The 19406-nt window shown below is 40.5% G+C and overlaps 1 protein-coding gene across 1 annotated transcript in view; it reads left to right on the forward strand.

Annotated features, from left to right (window-relative positions):
- The first annotated feature begins 3842 nt into the window (after positions 1 to 3842).
- The window catches only part of bmper (BMP binding endothelial regulator), a 36129-nt gene continuing 20565 nt past the window's right edge, over positions 3843 to 19406 (forward strand). Inside the window, exons 1-2 of the mRNA XM_059339548.1 lie at positions 3843 to 4482; positions 11068 to 11153. Of these exons, the coding sequence (XP_059195531.1) occupies positions 4377 to 4482; positions 11068 to 11153 (192 nt within the window). The 5' untranslated portion in view covers positions 3843 to 4376. The remainder of the gene's footprint in view (positions 4483 to 11067; positions 11154 to 19406) is intronic.

Raw genomic sequence — 19406 nt, forward strand, 5'->3', positions numbered from 1 at the left:
TACCCCGCCCTGGAAGCTGTGGTCCTCTGATGGAGGTCTTTTTCTCTTTAACCCTAACACTGAACTGCAAACCTTTGCAGCCCACGCCTTCAGCGTCGCAGCGTCCCACCCTCTGGAACTCTCTCCTGGCCGAAATCCGCAATGCTGCATCTTTGGACATTTTCAAAAAAAGTCCTCAGTGCTTACTTTCTTTTGATTGATTTTTCAGTCCTTGCTTTCTATTTATTCCGTCCCCTGTGTCTCATGTAAAATGTATCTGTGTTCAAACATTCTAATTTGAGTTATTATTAATATTATCTGCTTAACTTTAAGGCCATCATAGAGGGTACTTCATCATGTTTCCTCTGCTGGATGTTCACTCCTGAGAACACTTTATCATGTGTTATCTACCATGAGGTCGTCCGGGGGATCTTCAAAGCATGGGGGCACCTGTCACCTCTGTCAGTCACATAATAGAAACATCATCCGCACACCCGCATCATTGCTCACTGTGAATTCTCTGGACAATGACCTGCTCTATTCACACATGAACTCTATCAGACATTACACAGACTCAGTGCTCTGAGGCTCGCAGGGTAAAGTGTGTTTAATGTCCAATTGATTCAGACATTTGTGTTCTCACCCACAGCATGTCTGGGTAGTTTCTCAATAAGTTGCAGTGCATGTGTGTAAGGGGCTTTGGTGATCTGTAAGCTCTGCCCCAATAGTTCCTGCACCATCAGAAAGGGGACGGGGACTTTTGGGGGTGCTTGGAAATACCCTGGTTCCTCCAGTTGAAACACAGGTAAGACTCCTTGGTTCCTGGAAAGGTTTTTGCGGTGGAAACAGTCTATTAGTACTGGTGTGGCCTGACTCAGACAGCTGGGTCTAACCTCTCCCTCCTCTCCCCCTCTCAGCCTCTCAGAGCCAGACCTGCCGGCTGCAAGGGGCTTTAACCTCAGGGCCACCGGGGGTCCTGCCTCTCGTCTGCAGCCGGTCTGAAGGCAGGAGGACACTCAGACGATCTGAAGACATCTGAGGACATTGATCACCACAGGTCAGTGGTGCAGCAGCTGAATCCATCACAACAAGGAAATCTCTTCACTAGTTTCATCTTTTCCGCCTTCCTCTTAAATCCACTTCCTACAACATCTCCCTCTAAAACCATTTATTCTCCTCCTGGCTCTTTGACATTTGCTCTTTTGTTGTGGTTTATGTGTTGAGGAAATGGACTCTATGAGTACATTATTCATTCCAAAAACATTGTCCAACAAGGATCATTTCTACGGGAGTGAAATACTGTTGGATTAAACTGTCGTGGACCATTTCAGTGAAGCTCTGAGGTCCTCAGACCCACGGTTTTCAAACCAGAAGGACTGTGGAAGAAAAGAAATAGACTTCTTCCTTTGCTTTTGCTTCTCTTTCACTCTTTTCATTTGCTACATGAAAACTAATTCAGTGAATGACTACTATACCTGCAGCACACACACACACACACATAAAGACACACACACACACACACACACTGGCTCCTGCGGTGTTCTGAACAAGGACACAGACTCCCTGCTCGCTCCTGTCAGCTCCTCTGAAGTGTGTGTGTGTGTGTGTGTGTGTGTGTGTGTGTGTGTGTGTGTGTGTGTGCCTTCGGTCAGACCAGGTCACCCCCCTTCCTCTCTCTGTTGCCATCTAGTGGTTAATATTACCAGAAGTTATCCTCACACACACTCTGACACACTCTTTACCTCTGATAGACACACTTTAAATTTGAATGGTCTCTTCAACACACTTTTTCTTCTGTCTTGCATGAACACACACACACTCTTTGAACCACACACTTTGATGCTCTTCCTCTCTTTGAAACACAAACAACTCCTTTTCTCTTTTTGACAAACTTGCTTTAAAAAAAAACACATTTTCAACACTCAAACTTTCTCCCTATGACACCAACAAACACACTCTGACACATTTCCCTTTTGATTCTCTTCCTCACTGTCTTTCTGACACACACATACACACACACACACACACACACACACACACACACACACCTGGGCCGTGCCTGGCTGGTGTGTGTTTCCAGCATGCAGCAGCACAGATCGAGCGGCGGCTGACACTCAGTTAAAAGCTGTTGGGTGGGTCCTAATTATTTCTTTGAAGACTCGCTTTTCCTCCCCGTCTGAGCTTCTGACGAGCTTCACTTTAAAGAGGCTAGACACACACTCACACACACACACACACACACACACTGTCATGCAAGCCTCCTCATCTGTCACATAAGGCTTTAATGTTGACTCCAGACTGCAGATTTATGGGAACATAATGCTAAAATGTAGAGGAGTTTATATGGCGGAGGAGCGTGTTGAGTTGGATGGAGACGTTTTTCTGTGTTTGCACGACACTACAACATTTATTTAATGATGATCTTGATCAAAAGAACCCTCATATGGGAGATTTTTGTTCTGGATTATTTAAAATCTCAGTTGGAGGAATCTGCAGAGTTGTTACTTCAGTTGATTGACTCTTTGGGTCCTGTCAGGCTCTGATCCGCGTCCCCTTGAGGCTCTCCCAGACCCCACAGTTTGGGAACCTTTGACCCTTTCAAGAGCCCCAAATGGGTCATTGGCTGCACTTTAACCACCACGAGGACTGATTTATTCTGCTTAGAGGTCAGGGAGGTAATAATGAGATGACTAATCATAGTTCATGAATATTCAGTTCAACAAAACTGTGCTGGCGTTGCATTTGGATCTAAAATAAAGCATGCACATGGACAAAATATGGCCAAAAGTGTGTGGACACTTGTTGAACATGGTTTTGCAAACCCATTGGCTTTTATCAGCTGCCAAAACTGACTCTATTCCTCTGGTTTCAGACTTTCCATCAGTTAAACCTACTGAAGGGTTTTGTTCTCTTGTGCATGCAAGTCCAGTTCTTCCCAAACTGTGTGACTGTTTCTGGAGCTCAGGGACATTGTCACACAGTTAAAGGAACACTTTCTAAAATATCTTTGTATACTGGAGGATAAAGATCAGCCCTGAACCAAAAGTTTTCCAAGTTATTCTTCAACAGTGTTTGTGTTCCTTTGGCAACACTCATTTCTAAATTTAGTGAGAAAAACTCAGAATCAGACAAAGAAAGAAGGAAACATTTGATCTAAAATAAAAGAAGAAAGAAAGAGTGTATGTGGAAAAATGTACCTTTCTTCCTGGGAAGTATTTTTAGTTAGATAAAATATGGAAATACTTAATAAGGTCTAATTCATGTAAATTTTAGGTCATTTTAAGTAGAAAATCTCCTGTCTGTCTCTGCTTCTGCAGGACACATAAATGTTGCACTTGACTTCAGTCCTCCTGTCTCTTCTGTCTCCTGTTTCTTCCTTCTCTTCTTTTCGTCTTCTGAAACATTTACATTTACAACACATACACACACACACACACACACACACACACACACACACACACACACACACACACACACATAAAGTAGCAGGCAGACAGAGGCAGATAGGAGCAGAGCTACTGAGATTATTAAAAACTTAGAATAACAAAAGAGGGTTAGTGGACTGATAGAAGTCTGCAGGAGATCTGGGGCAGCAGAGGACCAGAGAGGGTCTTGGAGGGTTAGGAGGAGGTTTTGTAAAGGTCTGGAGGCAGGAGGAGGTCCCGGGTTTCACAGAGGAGGCAGGACTTGCTGGCTCTGTGGTGCGCTCTGACACCAGAGGTCCGCTTTAATACCAGAGAAGAAGGAGGAGAGGCCGGTCGACTCTTTTACACCGCTCAGAGAGAGAGAGACAGAGAGAGAGAGAGAGAGAGAGAGAGAGAGAGAGAGCAGTCCACTCCTCAGTCCCGGACAGTCGGCATCAAGCATCCATGTGCCAAACGGACTTTTGGATTCAGAGCGCCGATTGAGACGAGTCTACTCCTGCAAACAACGCTCTTTACTGACTTATCGTCAGGGAGTCAGATCCGTTTTAAACCTCTCCAGTTGTTATAAATCAGCTGTGACTGTTTATCACTCTGTTAGAACTCCTCTGACTGCCGGAGTGCAGCGAAATCTATTTTCAAGCCTCCTCACAGGATCCCCACATGTGCAGGATTTGCTTTTATCTTTAAATGTTTTCACCCACGGACTCCTGGTCTCGGCGCACGACATGAGCAGCCCCGCTGTCTCCTGCCTGTCGGCGCGTCTTTGTCATTTTAATGTCGCTGTAATCTCCGCGCGTCTGGCTGATTGTCGCTTTGCATTTCAGCGCAAACAGACAAACTGAGGAGGCTTTAACTCCTCTGTGGAATAAAAACAAGAAGAAACGTGGATGTGTTTCTCCTCTTGTTTTCCTTTGGATTGATTTTGTTCACTTATTCCCTCGTTTTCACCAAACTCTGAGACTCGTTCCGAGGATGTTGCTCCGCCGCTTGAACCCTCCCTCCTGGTCCACCTGTAGGTTTTTCTTCTGCTTTTTGTTGCTGCTTCAAACGCCCCGGTCCTCCTCTCCGCTAATTACAGGTAAGATTAAAGGGATCATATGGCTTCATAATAACACATCACAACACCCACCGTGCGTAAAATCTACCCAAACCCCCGGTTATTTAGTCTGCCGCGTCTCCGCGCTCCTTCAGTCTGTTTCTCCTCTGTCGGGGGAGCGCACCACAATCAAAGTCACCTCAGCTTTTATATTCCTGGTTACCAGTAATGTGGTGGTCAACTAAAGGGTCCATGAACCAGGCAATAAAACCTCCAGCTTGGTGCATGAGCACCAGGAAGCAAAACATCAACAGAAAACGGAAAAAAACACTTGATTTTGTCAGAAAATACTATTTTCTTTCACAACTTCCGTCTATAATTGTCATTCTTTTTATGTGTTTGTGACACCATAAAGATTGTGGAATATATTTTGCAAAGAAAAATGTCAGTAAATTGCGTTTTGGTTTGGTTTTTTAAAGCGTCTTAATCTCGATTGTGGAGGTTTCAGATGAGCTGGATAACGAAAACTAAGTTTTATCCTCTCGGTGCCTCCCTGTCAGTAATTGCTCCGCTTCTTCCACTGGAAACCAGGGTTGCACTGGGGAGAGATACCACCGAAATCCACCCTGGCGCGCTTGTTATTTGCAGCAGAGCTTGTTATTTGCAGAAGTAATTTTCTGCCTGTCATAAATCATCACGACATAAGTCGATATCAAAGTAATTTATATCAAATTTAAGAAAATTATACAAGGATTTAGATCTTAAGGATAAAAGGTCTGCGCAAAATTATAAGTGATCTCACTCAAATTGTTGTTTGCGTCACCAGAGGTTATAATTAAACCACTTTTTCAGTTAAAAGCAGGCTGTAAAGTGTAAATCACTTTCCTTAACCGGCTCTGATTGAGCAGCTCCTCTCCTCTCCCGGCCTGGGCGCGCTCTCTCTCTCGGCTGCTCCCCCTTTGACAGCCGCATTGCATCATAGGATATCGTTTGTTTGCCCTGCAGCACCGTTTGGAAATGAGAGTAACAGAAAGGCAGTGAATGAAAGGTGGATGTGGTGGTGCGCGCAGGGCCGGCTCCGCGGCCAGCCGCCCGGCCTGCACGCGTCTTATCAGCGGCTGACCTGCTTTTACTGCCTGCCCTGCCTCCTCTGGCACTGTTAGGGAAGAGGATTAGATTAAATGCATTTGATTATGCTTATTTATTCTGTTTCGGTTCCTCTAGGGGTCATTTGGAAGGTTTCCATGACGATAGTGGTTGGATATCTTGATAATTGAATTAGCAAAAAGGAGAAAATGTTTGATGAAGCTGATTCGGAGCAGAGGTTTCTCTGTCTGTTCGGCTTTTAACATGAAAAGAGACTTCCACATGACAGGAGAAGACAGAAATACCTGTATGCACATCCGTTTTCCTGATAAGAATAATTTCTGATGATCAGCCTCTCCTGGCTCTTATCTCTGTTCCTGAAGCAAACAGAAAGATGGGAATCAGATGGGGGACAAAACCTGTACCAGATGGCTCTCTGCAGTCAAACATGTGTGTCTGTTTGACATGAAACAGTGCGAGTACCTCTGAGAACCAGCAACCTCGCTCTGTATCAGCTGAGGAGGCTGAACCATCATGATCCAGGCAGATCAGATTCCTCCACCTGGCATCCCAAATATGCAGCACTGTATCATCCTGTCTATTGTGTGCTGAACCGCAGACCAGAGGGTTCTGGGCGGGTTCAGGTCTTATGGTTGGACGTTTGAATGTGTCACTGCAGCAGGTGGAGCAGCGGGTACAGAGGTCATCCTGTTGGCTTCAGGATTGTATCTGCGCTGTGCATAACCACAGCATTACCAGTTTAAATCTGGTCCTGGACACTTGTTGCTTCTCGTCCCTGGGTTTCACTTTTACTACATTTTTACTAAGAGTTGTGTATGATACTTTTATAAAGTCATCATCAGTCAGAAATGGTAGTGACATAGCCTACTCTGACTGGAGGAAAACAGCATAAAAGTTCTTTAAAGTAATTTTTTTAAGCCTGTAGTAGCTGTCAGTTTCACAAAAAAAACATGCATTTTGTAACCAAATATTTCGAGGTAAACTTAAGTGATTATAAATGCAGATAATCCCTCATGAATCTATTCAGATTAAGCATTTCTTGCTTTTCAAACAGCCCTGGTTATTCTGAAACAGACAGTGGTGAACATTTGCTTAAGTACTATACTGAAGTACACATTTGAGTAATTTTTTTACCTTATACTTCTAGAGGAAAATGTTGTACTTACTCCATTATATTCATTTTTATTTAACATTTTTATTTAGATAGGGTCAAATCTTACTCATAAAACATATGAGCATGCACAATATGAAGCACTGTTAATTTTAATAAAATCAAACAACTAGAGCTATAAAATACTTTTACACATCATTGCATCATTAATAATAATAATCTAATCATTCTATGTCTACTAGTATAACAGTCTGGGGGGATTTTTCAGCATTATGATGCAGTACATTTCCTAACAATAATTTACATTTTTAAAGCAGAGCTTTTACTTTATAGACCTAATCTTCATATTTTTCATAGTGCTGCTTTTACTTAAATATAGGATCTGAATCATTTTGCTGCCACTGGAAACAGAAAATGTGTCATACATGCATATTTAAATCTAATTAGAGACTTTTTATATTTGATGTTTAGTTTGCTGGCTGAAACTCAGACCTTCATGCAGCTATTTTCCAACTGTATAAAATGGACCCGACTATCAGAGGCTGATCAACCTCCAGAGTCAGAGTGAAAGTGACCTTTAACTCAGGAGAGCCTGCAGGTTTGAGTCCCCTGCTGTCCTTCAGCTCTGGCCTTTTTAATGACTCTCTGCACTGCTTTGTCCCCACCACTGCTTTTTCTTGCAATAATTTCACGTTATTCCCAGTAAAACATTTACTGCCGAGGCTTGAATTTATTATCTCTTTAGGTTCAGGTATCTGGGTAGATTGATACGAGGTAAACACCGCAGCTGACGAACAGAAGAGGAAGGTATTTTGTTAAACGGAGGACGAGGCCTCAGAGACCCCCTCACCCCTCCCTTCCCTCCCCTCACCCCCCACCACTTACAGCCCTGCCAGTTTAATTACACTCGAAGGCTGTAAATTTTACAGTGGTGGTGGAGTCGGCAGGGTTCGTCTGCTCTGCCAGAATCCACAGGCTGGTTTTCTGCTGAACTCAAAGGGACAGACGGCGTGACTCGCTGCAATAAGGATCTATTGTTGCAGAGATTTAGTCCACTACAGCCCCGATAACAACTTTGTTCAGGTCTTTAACTTAGTGTCTGACACCTCTCTGCTTCAATCAGCTGAAGTTACTGTAAATTAAGCTTTCCGTTCTCACACAGCATGTTTGCACAGGGTTCATACAAACTCCTAAAAGTTTGGAAAAAGGTTCATTTTAAGGATAGGATTTCTTGTTTTATTACCTTGTAAGCGCTTGACAAGTGCTTACATTTTACTCCGAAAAAGCTGTATGTGCTTGGCAGATTTACCATAAAAAGCATAGTCATTTTTTAAACATCAGGTGCTCAATTTTCAATAGAAATCCAAAAAACAGGCTTCCCACTTCTAGCCAGCAACCATCTATTTTGGCAGCTGAAATGATACGTGTGTTCAGCATATTCAATCAGCTGTAGCTATCTAATAAAAAAAATGTAAATGAATGAAAAAAATGTAAAATGTTGTCTCTGGCTTACTTTTTAATCTTCCCATCTGGCTTGTTTAAAATAATAATCATGTCAATATGTTGTGCTAGAGAACAGAAGCTAAAGCTGAACAGACGCCAGGCAAAATGTCAGCAACCTTGCCAGTTGATGAAGTAAAGAGTTGTATTGTAGTATTATAAGTATGTGGAAATAGGCATTTAACAGTTTGTTCCTCTTTTAATATGACATATAATTTTATCTCTGGTAAAGAGCAGGAGACACTTTAGAGTTCCCACTTGATAATTACACACTATTTTTCAATTTCTTGCACTTTTGTCCATTTTTTTGGTTTGCAAAAAATTGAAACCACCTTTGAAACCATAACAAATATCACAGAGGTAGACTATGACACAGCCATGAGCATTATATTTGTTCAGGGCAGGAGCAGAGAGTCACTTCCTAAGTCATCAACATTCAAACAAAACAGTCAGCAGGTCAAAAGTCAAAGGTCACAGTACACTGATAAGAAAACTATTAGTCTTTATTTAATGTTTAAAGTATGTGAATCAATATAATTCTCAGGTTTTTAATGCTTTGATTGTTTTTTTTTTGTAATAATACTTATGGGGAAAAAACTGCAGATAAACTGAAGCAGAAATTCAAGAAAATCAGTGTTCATTCATGATAGAAAAACAAACCGATCTGGACAGAAATACAACATGAAGGAGCAGTGTTTGAGTTTCTTCACCCACAGTGGTTGTATGGTCGAGTGTATTATGAAATTTCATCATGTCAAAACCAGCCAAAAGTAATACAGTTTTTCATGATCCAACTCTGAGAGATGTTCTTCTCTGCAGAGATAGGATCAGCTGGAGGAAACAGGAAGTAGATCAACACTCAAACAGGATTTACCTTTACCACCACTGACCCTGGTTCAGCCCGTGACAATACGTTCCGACCAGGGAAGGAAGTTATCATTTTAGAGTCAAAACAAACCTGGCACTTGAGCGAACAGCTGAGCGTCGGTCCAGACTCTCGAACAGGAGGAACTACTGGCTGTGAGATGTTGACATCTGTCTGCTTCTACCCATAAACCCTTGTGTTTGGGGTCGTTTCCTGTCGGTGGTTCAGATTACATTTGCTCTCGTAACAAACTGACTGACTCACATTTTAAAGACTTTTTTTTTACCTGGACAGAAAAAAACCCACACAATGTGTATGTCCTACAAACAGAAGGTGTAGTAGACAGGAGGTACTGATCTGGTGAGTGCACATGATGCAAAACTGCTGCTATTCTCCAGGACTGGCATTTAGCCACTTTGGTGCAGCAGAACGAGCTGTAAACACAACAGTAGCTGAACAAATTTCAATTCGCATTTTGAAGATTTGCAGGAGAAAAGCTTGATGAAAACACCAAAATTTGAAGAAAAAAATAAATAAAAAATGCACAAAAAAGGCTTTTACACTCACTTAATGTGTTTTTTGCTGGAAACTTGAGGAGATGGAAATGCTTTTTTCTGAATAAGTTCTGACATAGCGAACATTTAGCTCACATAAATGACATGAAAGAACAACTATAAGTTGCCCAGTTGAATCTAATACTTGAAGACATATTTTTCTCTCATGACTGGCCAAAGTTGTCCGATTTGCAACCTCTTTTTGTTTAATTATTTTTTCTCTCCTGCTCAATCTCTTCTCCTGTTTACTGACAGAAGAGCCTACAGCAACACAATACACTGCCACCTTCTGACCAAAGTATGTTCATGCAGCTTTATTTATTTGCTCCAAACCACTTGATGGAAAAGTCCCTAGGTCACATTTTTTTAATACAACATTTCAAAATTTTGCTTCAACTTTCGATTTGACTTTAATGGAAACTCGGCTAGTGACATATTATTACTCTAACAAGTTGTTTTGGTAAATGTGTTGTGAAAAAGTTGCCTCATGAGAACAGACTAGACATTGAACTGGTTATTTGACCATTTCAAAAGAAAATGGTGCTTGTTGATAGCTGTTATGGTGAGAACACATGTCAGTGGGGCTGTAAAGTGTTTCAGCAGCTCAGGAGACAGAAAACCAGGTTAGAGCAGCGGGACCGTTAGCCTCAATGCTACCACTGGCTACAAGCTCGCTGTTTGGCTCATTTTATGGAATCAGTGTAGCATGATAGCGTGTTGGAATTAGCAAGATAGCCAGCTATCTAGCCGCTAGTTGGCTTGTTAATTCCACTATGCTTTAACGTTACAATGGTTACAGAGAATGAGCTGCATAAAGTTATTCATCTGGTGATAAGCTTTAAACAGAGTGTGTGTCTGAAGCATTACTTTTTTAGATTTTACTATTTTAGTCTGTTTTATCTCTGCTTTTATGCAGCAAGTCAGTTTATACTGAAGTTAGCCGCTACAACAATCATAGCTCGAATGGGAATGTGCCTGTGTGCACATCCAGCAGAAAGAGAAACATCAGCATTCGTTTGGAGTCATTTTTGCGTCCACCTGGAGAATGAATGTCGTACATTTTCTCTCCTTTTAGCGTTCTTTTGATCCCCACCATCTCTTTAGTTAGAATATCTGGCACTTAAGCAGCTAAATGCTTCACTATATTTGTCAGCAAGTTCATGAAGTTCAAAAGTGCAGTGAGACTGAACTGAAACATAAAACCAAAACACCAAGCTCAAAGATGGTAAAAGAGCTACGGGCACCTGCTGAGTCGAGTGATAACTATGTGGTAAATGATGCTTGTTAATTTTAAAATATGTATTTGTGCAGCTTTAGCACAGGTGGATTCTATGATCCTGACTCACCTGCCTTCAGTTCATAGTTTATTTAACACGAGGCTGGGTGACGTCATCAGGTTCAGGTGGTTGTATAAGTCAGGAGGGTTAGTCAAAAGTTCAGAGCCTTTTTTCACCTTTGCCTGCCTCTCACCCTCCTGCTGCCCTTCACAGGTACCGAGGCCAGCTGTGAGAATGAAGGAGAAGTCCTCCACATCCCCAACATCACCGACAACCCCTGCATCACCTGCGTGTGTCTGGTAAGAGCAACTCGTTTCTTATTTCCCAGTTGAGCGATTCACCGCCCGTCCTGTTTGTTCTCGGCACCTTGACGTGTAATTTGCTGCTTCAGCTTTTCCACTCGGGCTGATAGGATAAAATGACCTCTTTAAGCACTGATAGTGATATTTGTAAAGCTGATTATTGAGCTTTGTGCAGTGTTTCTTATCAGAAGGTTGTGAAAGATTTGACAGGACTTTGAAATGCAGGCTTTTGGCGGGATGTTAGTGTGGAGTGTTTGATTTCACGGTAAACTTTCTGAGCAGTTTTTTAAGTATTGAACTTGACATTGCAGCTTTCTAATAGGCTGTACATTTTTGAATTGGATGTTATGATGCAACTTTCGATTTAGAAAGTGTTTTGTGCCACATGTTAGCTAAGAGACTTGGGTGTGCAGGAAAGCACTTTATAATGCGACTTTTAACTGTTTTCTGAGGATTTACAACAAACTTGCAGTGAAACATGAAGTGGGGATTGTTTGTTTTAACAGACATGCCTGTCGTCACGCTGTCTTGGCTCGGCCCGACAGTTAAAACTAGCCAACAAAACGTTAGGGGACGACTCTTTCCTGGAACATGTGCTCTTTGACCCCTGACCCCGGCAACACCCCTCCACCCCCATATTACCGCTGCAGAGCTCTTTGTTTTAGGGGATGAGAATGGACCAACAAGGCTTTTCTGTGTCACTGCCTCGGCAGCGACTGAAACAGGGTTTGGTTTTTAAAAGGCGTCACATGAACATGAGTTTTACCCTTCAGGAAGCAGGCGGGTGTGAACTTGAGAGCTGCACGTTGTCGATCTGCATCCTCAGTATATACTTTACATATTGTTCAATACTAACAATATTTATTATCTGCACCATCTCTGCTGAAAATGCTTGTTTCTGATTAGCTGACGAAGTTAAAATTGTGCGTCAGGACACCTCAGACATACTTATATCTTCAATTATTAGTTTCCTACTTGTTCTCAGTTGGTGAAAAATGATGTATTAGACTTTCAAATCCACATTGTTTAACTTTAGTTAAACTAAAGTTTTGTTGTTCAAATCCACATTGTTTAACTTTAGTTAAACTAAAGTTTTGTTGTGCAGATCCCAAAAATATGATGCACAAGACAAGTGAAATAGCCCCAATTCTGATGTTAGCAAGTTAGTTTCAGGCGCCGTTGAACAATGTGACAGTGACTAGCCTTTCTTTTTGCACTTTAGGCCTTTAAACTGCCTGATGGCAGTGTTTAGTCATCATGATATAAGAACTATAATGCACTCTGAGGTGTTCTGATATAAGAAAATAACGGAACTTGTGGAGGAATATCACAGCAAAAGGACATCATTTGCCTCCTTTTTGGCTTTTATTTTCACTCTTATCACCTTGTTTATACATATACTTATTCATGGCAAATGCACTTTTTTATATCCAACTCCAGCAACTTATTGACTTTTTAAAATGCTCCGTTGCCCTCTGATTGGCTGCTCTGAGGCTCGGCCTGCAGTCTGACTGAGCCGTCCTCTGTGTTATCAGGCAGACATCAGCTAAAGCCCTGCTGAATGCTATCAGTCATCAGCAGGCAATGGCCTGCCTTTCATCTCTACTTTAACCCCCCCTACACACACACACACACACACAAACACACACACACACACACACACACACACACACTCATAACTTACATATATTCAGGGCATACATTCAGGGCTCGATCTTTATTGAATTTGTCCTTTGTTTATCTCCTAAAAGCGTTTTGAAACCCAGTTGCATGTTTTTTTTTATTTGTTTTTGCCTTTAAGCTTAAGAACATATCATTCAGATGTCAGCTTTCACTTTTCACTAGTCTCCATATCTGCCTGGTAAATTTTCAATATTCTTTCAAAGTCAAATATGGTACATAAAAAATTATAAAATTTGGATTTGTGTCTTTACGGGACACAAATCCAAACACATAGGTTAACACTCTGATTTAAATCCTCTTAAAAAGATTTAAAACCTGTTTGTTTCACACAACACTGAAAATTATTTCATTGTTGCTTTAAAACAGTGATTTCATACTTCAATAAGCTGAAAATTGATAATGCAAAAATTCATATTACAATTCAAACTACATTTTAGAGGCAAATATTGTACTTTTTACTCCACTACATTTAGGTGATAGCTTTTTTTTTTTGTTCAAATTTAACATGAAAAACATGATCAATTTAAAGTAATTATGCATTTTATAAATTCAACCTGATAACAGTATATTAAGTAGTTATAGTGAGCCCTCCTTTGAGAAAATTAAAATGCTGCATACATAAATGCATCAATACAAATAATCTATTAATACATTTAGGTTATATAAACTAACCTGAGTAGATTCATTCTGCATAACGAGTACTTTTACTTTTGATACTTTAAGTACATTTTGATGCTGATACTATTGTACTTTTACTTCAGTAAGTTCTGAATTGAGGACTTAATTCTGCAGTGTGGTATTGGTACTTTAACTGAAGTAAAGGATCTGAATACTTCTTCCACCACTGCTGGTTTGCAGCATAATGAGCAGTTTCTATGCTAAGAGGAAACATTTTGATGCTTAATAACTTGACATCCAGGTTAAAATCAGGTTAAACCAAACTTTTAGCAAAATCAGAGTATTTTTTGACCACTCTTTCACTTCCTTTTTTCAAAAGACCGACCCTCTGTGTCGCCGGGCTGTCTTCAGGGGGTTGGGGAGCCATCAGGGCTCCAGTGTCACTCATACATGGAGGGGTGGAGGGGGTTTGGCTCTCCAGTTGGTCCAGAGTACCTGCTAATGGCTCTGCGGGTCGACTCTCAGACACACACACACACACGGACACATACAGAAGAGCCATTGTGCGGGCCGGGGTGAGGCCGAGCGCTGTAATGGGGCCAGGAGTGGATGTGGCTGACAGACTGAGTGACAGGCCGGTCGCCATGACGATCCGTTATCTTGGAGGGAGTCAGTCCATCTCCGTCACGCTCTTCATCATCCTCGTCTATCTGTCTGTTCATCTCCGTGTCTTTTTCCACTCTCTCATCGGCTCTTCCTCTCCTCACTCGCCCTCAGATTGGCTCCTTTTTTTTTTTCCTCATTCCGTCACTTTTTGTAGTTCAGATCTTCTCTCACGTGCACCAAAACCTTCAAACGTCTGCTGTGTTTTTCTCTCAGCATCATGTGGGAATAAGAGCTGGAGTTTTTCAGAGTGTGGACATCAGCTGTAGTTACATTTCTTGACTTTGTTTGGGGTGATAATTGGCGTCATATTAAAAAACCACCTATAAGAATATTTAATGTTGGTAACAATTGGGACATTGCATCACTAATTACACTGACTAATTACATCACACTCTGACGTCCCAATCTCCAGCAAAAATGTTGGAACTGGTGTTTCTGCAAAGCACAAATTCCAAACCCCTGCAACTTGTTGTAATTCCCTCCTGTAGTGCTAATAAAGCTTTGAGTGGAAAAACAACACTTGAATTTAGCTTTCACACGGGACATGATTGGGACCAAACACCGTCTCCTGTCTGTCTCCTGTCTGTTTAAACCAGCCAGCCACCCTGCCTCAACCAGCTTGGCGATAAAGCTAAAGGATGCTGAGAATATCAACATATCTGTGGTTTGCAGAAATATACAATTCCAAATGTTTTTTCTGTCTATTTTAAACTCAAATGGCTACAAGCTAACATAACTCTGTCCAGCTGTTTCCTTTCTAGTTGTCACAGAAATATTTTCATATTTCTTCATTACTTCTACGGTTTGTTTCACAGCAAAATTCCTCACATTGATTTTTTTTCAGTTACTTCTTGTCACATCTTCTGCTTGTGTGTATTTGTTTTGTCTGGATTGAATTTACATGTGCACGCTCTTTTTATACTTTTCAAGGAGAACAAGAAGTTTGGCTTAGTTTTTGTTCGCTGTTTGTTGTCCATTTTGGAGAAACTAGCTAGCTATGATGATGGAAATGAATCGTAACAAGGGTAACTGAGGTGCACATGTGCTGGTTAACTACTGTGAAAATCTAAACACTTCAGGAAGGAGACACGCTAAGAAACGTTATGCAATGCTGATAAATAAACTTCATCAACCCCAGCATTGTGTCAGTTTAGGACCTCGAAAGATTTTCGTATCAATCAAAAAACCTTCTCAGCTCCAGTGGGATGTAAAGCAACAATATACTCAATTATATCAAGCAAACGTTCATGATCTTCTTCAACACATGAGTGTAAAGTGTGAGTGAGCCAGTCAGAAGACACTTCACAAAGAGACAAATATTACACCTATATGCAGTTTTTTTTGTAAACTTTGCTGTGTTAGAAATGTGCCAACCTTGGCCTGAAACTTAACTCCTGAAGACAGATGATTCATTTTGAAATAGATCAAATAAACACAAGTGCAATGCACAAATTTGTGATTCAGCAGTTGTTGTTGTTATGAACAGAATCGGTGCAAGAAAGACGTATTAAACTTTATTAATATCAGAACATTTCCAACATTACAAGCAGCAGTGAGGAGGTCAAAGGTCACAGCAGCCTGTCAATCGATTAAACAAACATTTCAGAAGAACAACACAGAGCGGAGTTTCACACTCAGTAGCTGTGATTGATCTGAGAGAAAGGTCAAAGGTCGTTTCCTGTCAGTTTCTCAACTTAAACAGTAGCTGATCAATACAGGAGGGGCAAGGTTTGACTGATAACACCTGATAACACTGACGCAACACCAACTCTATTCTATTTTCTATTTAAGATGGTGAATATCAGTCACTAAAACTTTACTGATGTATCTCATTTGTCTTAAAACATCCAAACATTTTTTTACATAATTTTGCTTTTCATAGATTTTTCTTCTCCATATTTGCCCTCTTCCAGCCTCTGTCTCTGCCTCTCTTTTCTTTTGTCTCACTTGTCTTGTGCAAACTGAGTGGCAGGAAGACATGAAGATGAAACAAGAGATGAGAAGAGTGTGTGAGTGGTCAGAGCAGGAGATAAAACACAGGACAGGGTCAGTCGAGGTGAATAAAGGTCGAGTAAAGAGCTCCTGGCTCCTGGCTCTCAGTCCAGCTGTTGTAATAACTGTTGTAATAACCAATTTAAACATTATTGTGGCCTCGGATCCAGAAGAGTCTTTAAACCTCTGAAGTCCAGGAGAATTTTGTTCAAATTTGTCAACTTCCTATGCATTAATTTCTGTCTCTGCTTAGCATCTTTCAGTCTGTCCTTACATCACATGCATGGCTCCTTTTTCTCCACACAAACTTGGCTCACAAAATCAGTCAGATTTTTCAATTTATTTTAATTAACGAAGTATAAAACTGCCAGGAACCGAAAATACAAACAAAAGACACAGGTGTCTATGCAAAACTACAAAAACTACAAAACAGTCTATTTGAATGTAAATTAAAAATAGTAATAGTTTTCATTGTAGAAAGAAAATTCACATTTTAAAAATGGTCTAGAAACATAAACAGCACACTGTGAAAGCTCCTATGATTGCACTTTCAACTGGCTTTCTCAGCTGGTCTACATCATATAAATTAAATTAAGTCATTACTTTAAATAAAACATGTATTTTCAATAAATAGATGTACTCCAGAGGGTTAATGAAACATTTTATGAAAGTGCAAGTTTTGGGACATCGGTTCCCATCAGCGTGTCTGTCGGCCCGTCTCGTCCCTAAGCTACCGTGGCTCCTGCTCTCTGGCGGGGGGTCGTGACCTGCTTGTTTAGGAGGGAGGGTGAAAGGTCAAAGGTCACGGTGGCAGAGGGGAGGGAGGTTCAGGGGCATCAGGAGGGTTGATGTCCAAGGGCTTAAGTGGGCCTTTAAGTTGAGAACTCCTCTCCTCACTGATCTCTCCATCCTTCACCAACACAGAGAGAAAGTATGAAAGGGAAGAGGCGGGTTGGGGGGGGGGTAGACAGAGGCTTTTTTAATTTTGAAGAAACATTTCAAAAACAGAGGAGAGGGCGATTTATTTGGAGAGAACGATGAAAAAACAAAGTGTGAGAGAATAAGAAAGACTACGGGGGGATGTTGGCAGTATTTAGCTTGTTAAATTTAGATTAAAATTGGGAAAGAAAACAGGAGAAATGATTGCAGACAGGGGAAGAGAGAGTGATGGATGATGGGAGAAAGAAAAGGGCAGCAGCTGAGTGATGAGGAGGAGAATGAGTGAGGAAGAAAAGGATGAGGAGAAATAATGAACACTGTCGCCTCCTAGTGGCTGAGCAGCCAAACTGTCACACAGAAGAGGTTTTTTTAATCGACTTTGAAAACATTTAATATTGATAAAATGTTAAAGGACTGAGATTAAATTTTTCAGTATTTTAATGATCAGTTTGATCTTGTTCAGGATCTCTTTACAATTTCTAACAAGTGGTTATTATTTTGTATACTCTGAATGAACTTTATATTGGTTTTTATTCTGGTATTTATGACAAGATGACAGGACATCACTAACATCCATCTTTAGTCAATAACATGCAAACAGAAAAAAAAACAATTAAAAAAAAATCTTGATTTTATGTTTTATCTTGTTTTATTTTTATTTTATTTATTTGCACAATAAAACAAAACCACAAATGAAAAAGTTGGGGAGGTAAGATAGAGAAAACCTTGAAGCTCATAATAATAATAATAATGATAATGATAATTATTATTATTATTATTATTATTATTATTATTATTATTATTATTATAATAAAAACGAGCCATATTAGTATTTAATCACAACACATAATGTTTTTTTTCTTCTATTTAGGAGCTGAAAGATTAAGAACACAGGAAAGATTTTTCCCTGGTTATTTGAACTTACAGTAAAGTGTAATAACATGATGTCTTTTACTATCTGCACGTTACTGATTTACATGTGATATTTCTAAGATATTCTCACAAGAAAGAATGCTATTTTCCTTAACTTAATGTAGACAAGCATATGATCGAGACATAAACACCGAACGGAACATGAACTTTGTCAATAATGGAATTATTGTAGTCGACTTTAACCTTCACTAATTACATTTAATGATTGAATTGAACTGATTCAATAAAATAAAAAAAAAGGTTGTGGATAAAATCAGATTTGGAGACTATTTTGATCCTGCACTGATACCTCGTGTCTCTGTGATGTTCAGACTCAGCAGCTCGCTTCACATGTCCTTCTGCACGTACTTTGTCAATTTCAACTTAAACCTCTGAAGTTTTTCCAACAGATTATTAGAAAAATCTGCCAGAGGTCAAACCAAGGCATTGTTATGCAAGTCACAAAATACGTCTTGCACCCAAGACTCAAATACAAGTCCTTAAACAAGTAATTTTGCATTCCTAACCAAAAGTAATGCCACTAAATTAGAGCAGCAAGCAATTTCCATTAAGTGTTGATTTTTGGCAGTTTCAATGGATAAAAGTGCTGTTAGAAAACACATTTAACTGCAGCAGTGTCTGACAGTCTGCCCCGTTCAGTCCTGGTTCTGGTTGTTCCGTGCCTACCATTCCTCCGGTGGGCCCAGAAAAACAACGTGGGTCTCCTGCAGAGTGGTGATGGTGTTGGCTCCCAGGAAGCAAGCGGAGCAGCAGGGGGAGACCAGTGCTGCCAGCAGTGGAGCTCTCCACCTCCAGCTGCAACTGCAAGTCAAAGGTGGCAGCAAAGCCAGCTTTAGGTCTATCAAAGGCACGCTGATTACTGCCAGAGGCCCATTGTAGTCTGAGCTGAATGAGGTTCTGGAGAATCTGCACGATTTTGCCTGATTTTATGGGAATCCAACTCGATGGCACCGTGGCAGGCTTTTAGACAAACTATATAGAAATGCAATCATCTCGCTGATGGTCTTGTTTACTAATGTAGGTCATAAAGCAGGTGTTTCATAACCAGTAGAAAGTTTTTTATAGTTGCTTTAAATTTGCAAAAATCATGAATGTTTTTTATTTTTTATTTATTTTTAAAACCAAGTGGATCTGGGGAATTAAATGTAATCTTACTGGGAATACATAACTTAATCATTAGTTGATCCAGGGAGTTAATTAATGTGTGGCTTTTTATCCTTTGGGCTTGGAGAAAGGGCTAAGTGTTCTTATGTCAAAAGGCTCAAATCAAAGTGAAGTCATGAGACACCGGTGCTGCCAGCCTTTTTTGATTTTGTTGAGTCTAAAGTCATCAAATTTGTGACTTGGGCCTACATTTTGGGAAACTACTGCTTTTATTTTGGTAAACTAAGTCAATACAAACACATACATTTGGATTTC

Source organism: Centropristis striata, chromosome 8, assembly GCF_030273125.1.
Source record: "Centropristis striata isolate RG_2023a ecotype Rhode Island chromosome 8, C.striata_1.0, whole genome shotgun sequence".
In the NCBI taxonomy this organism is placed as follows: domain Eukaryota; kingdom Metazoa; phylum Chordata; class Actinopteri; order Perciformes; family Serranidae; genus Centropristis; species Centropristis striata.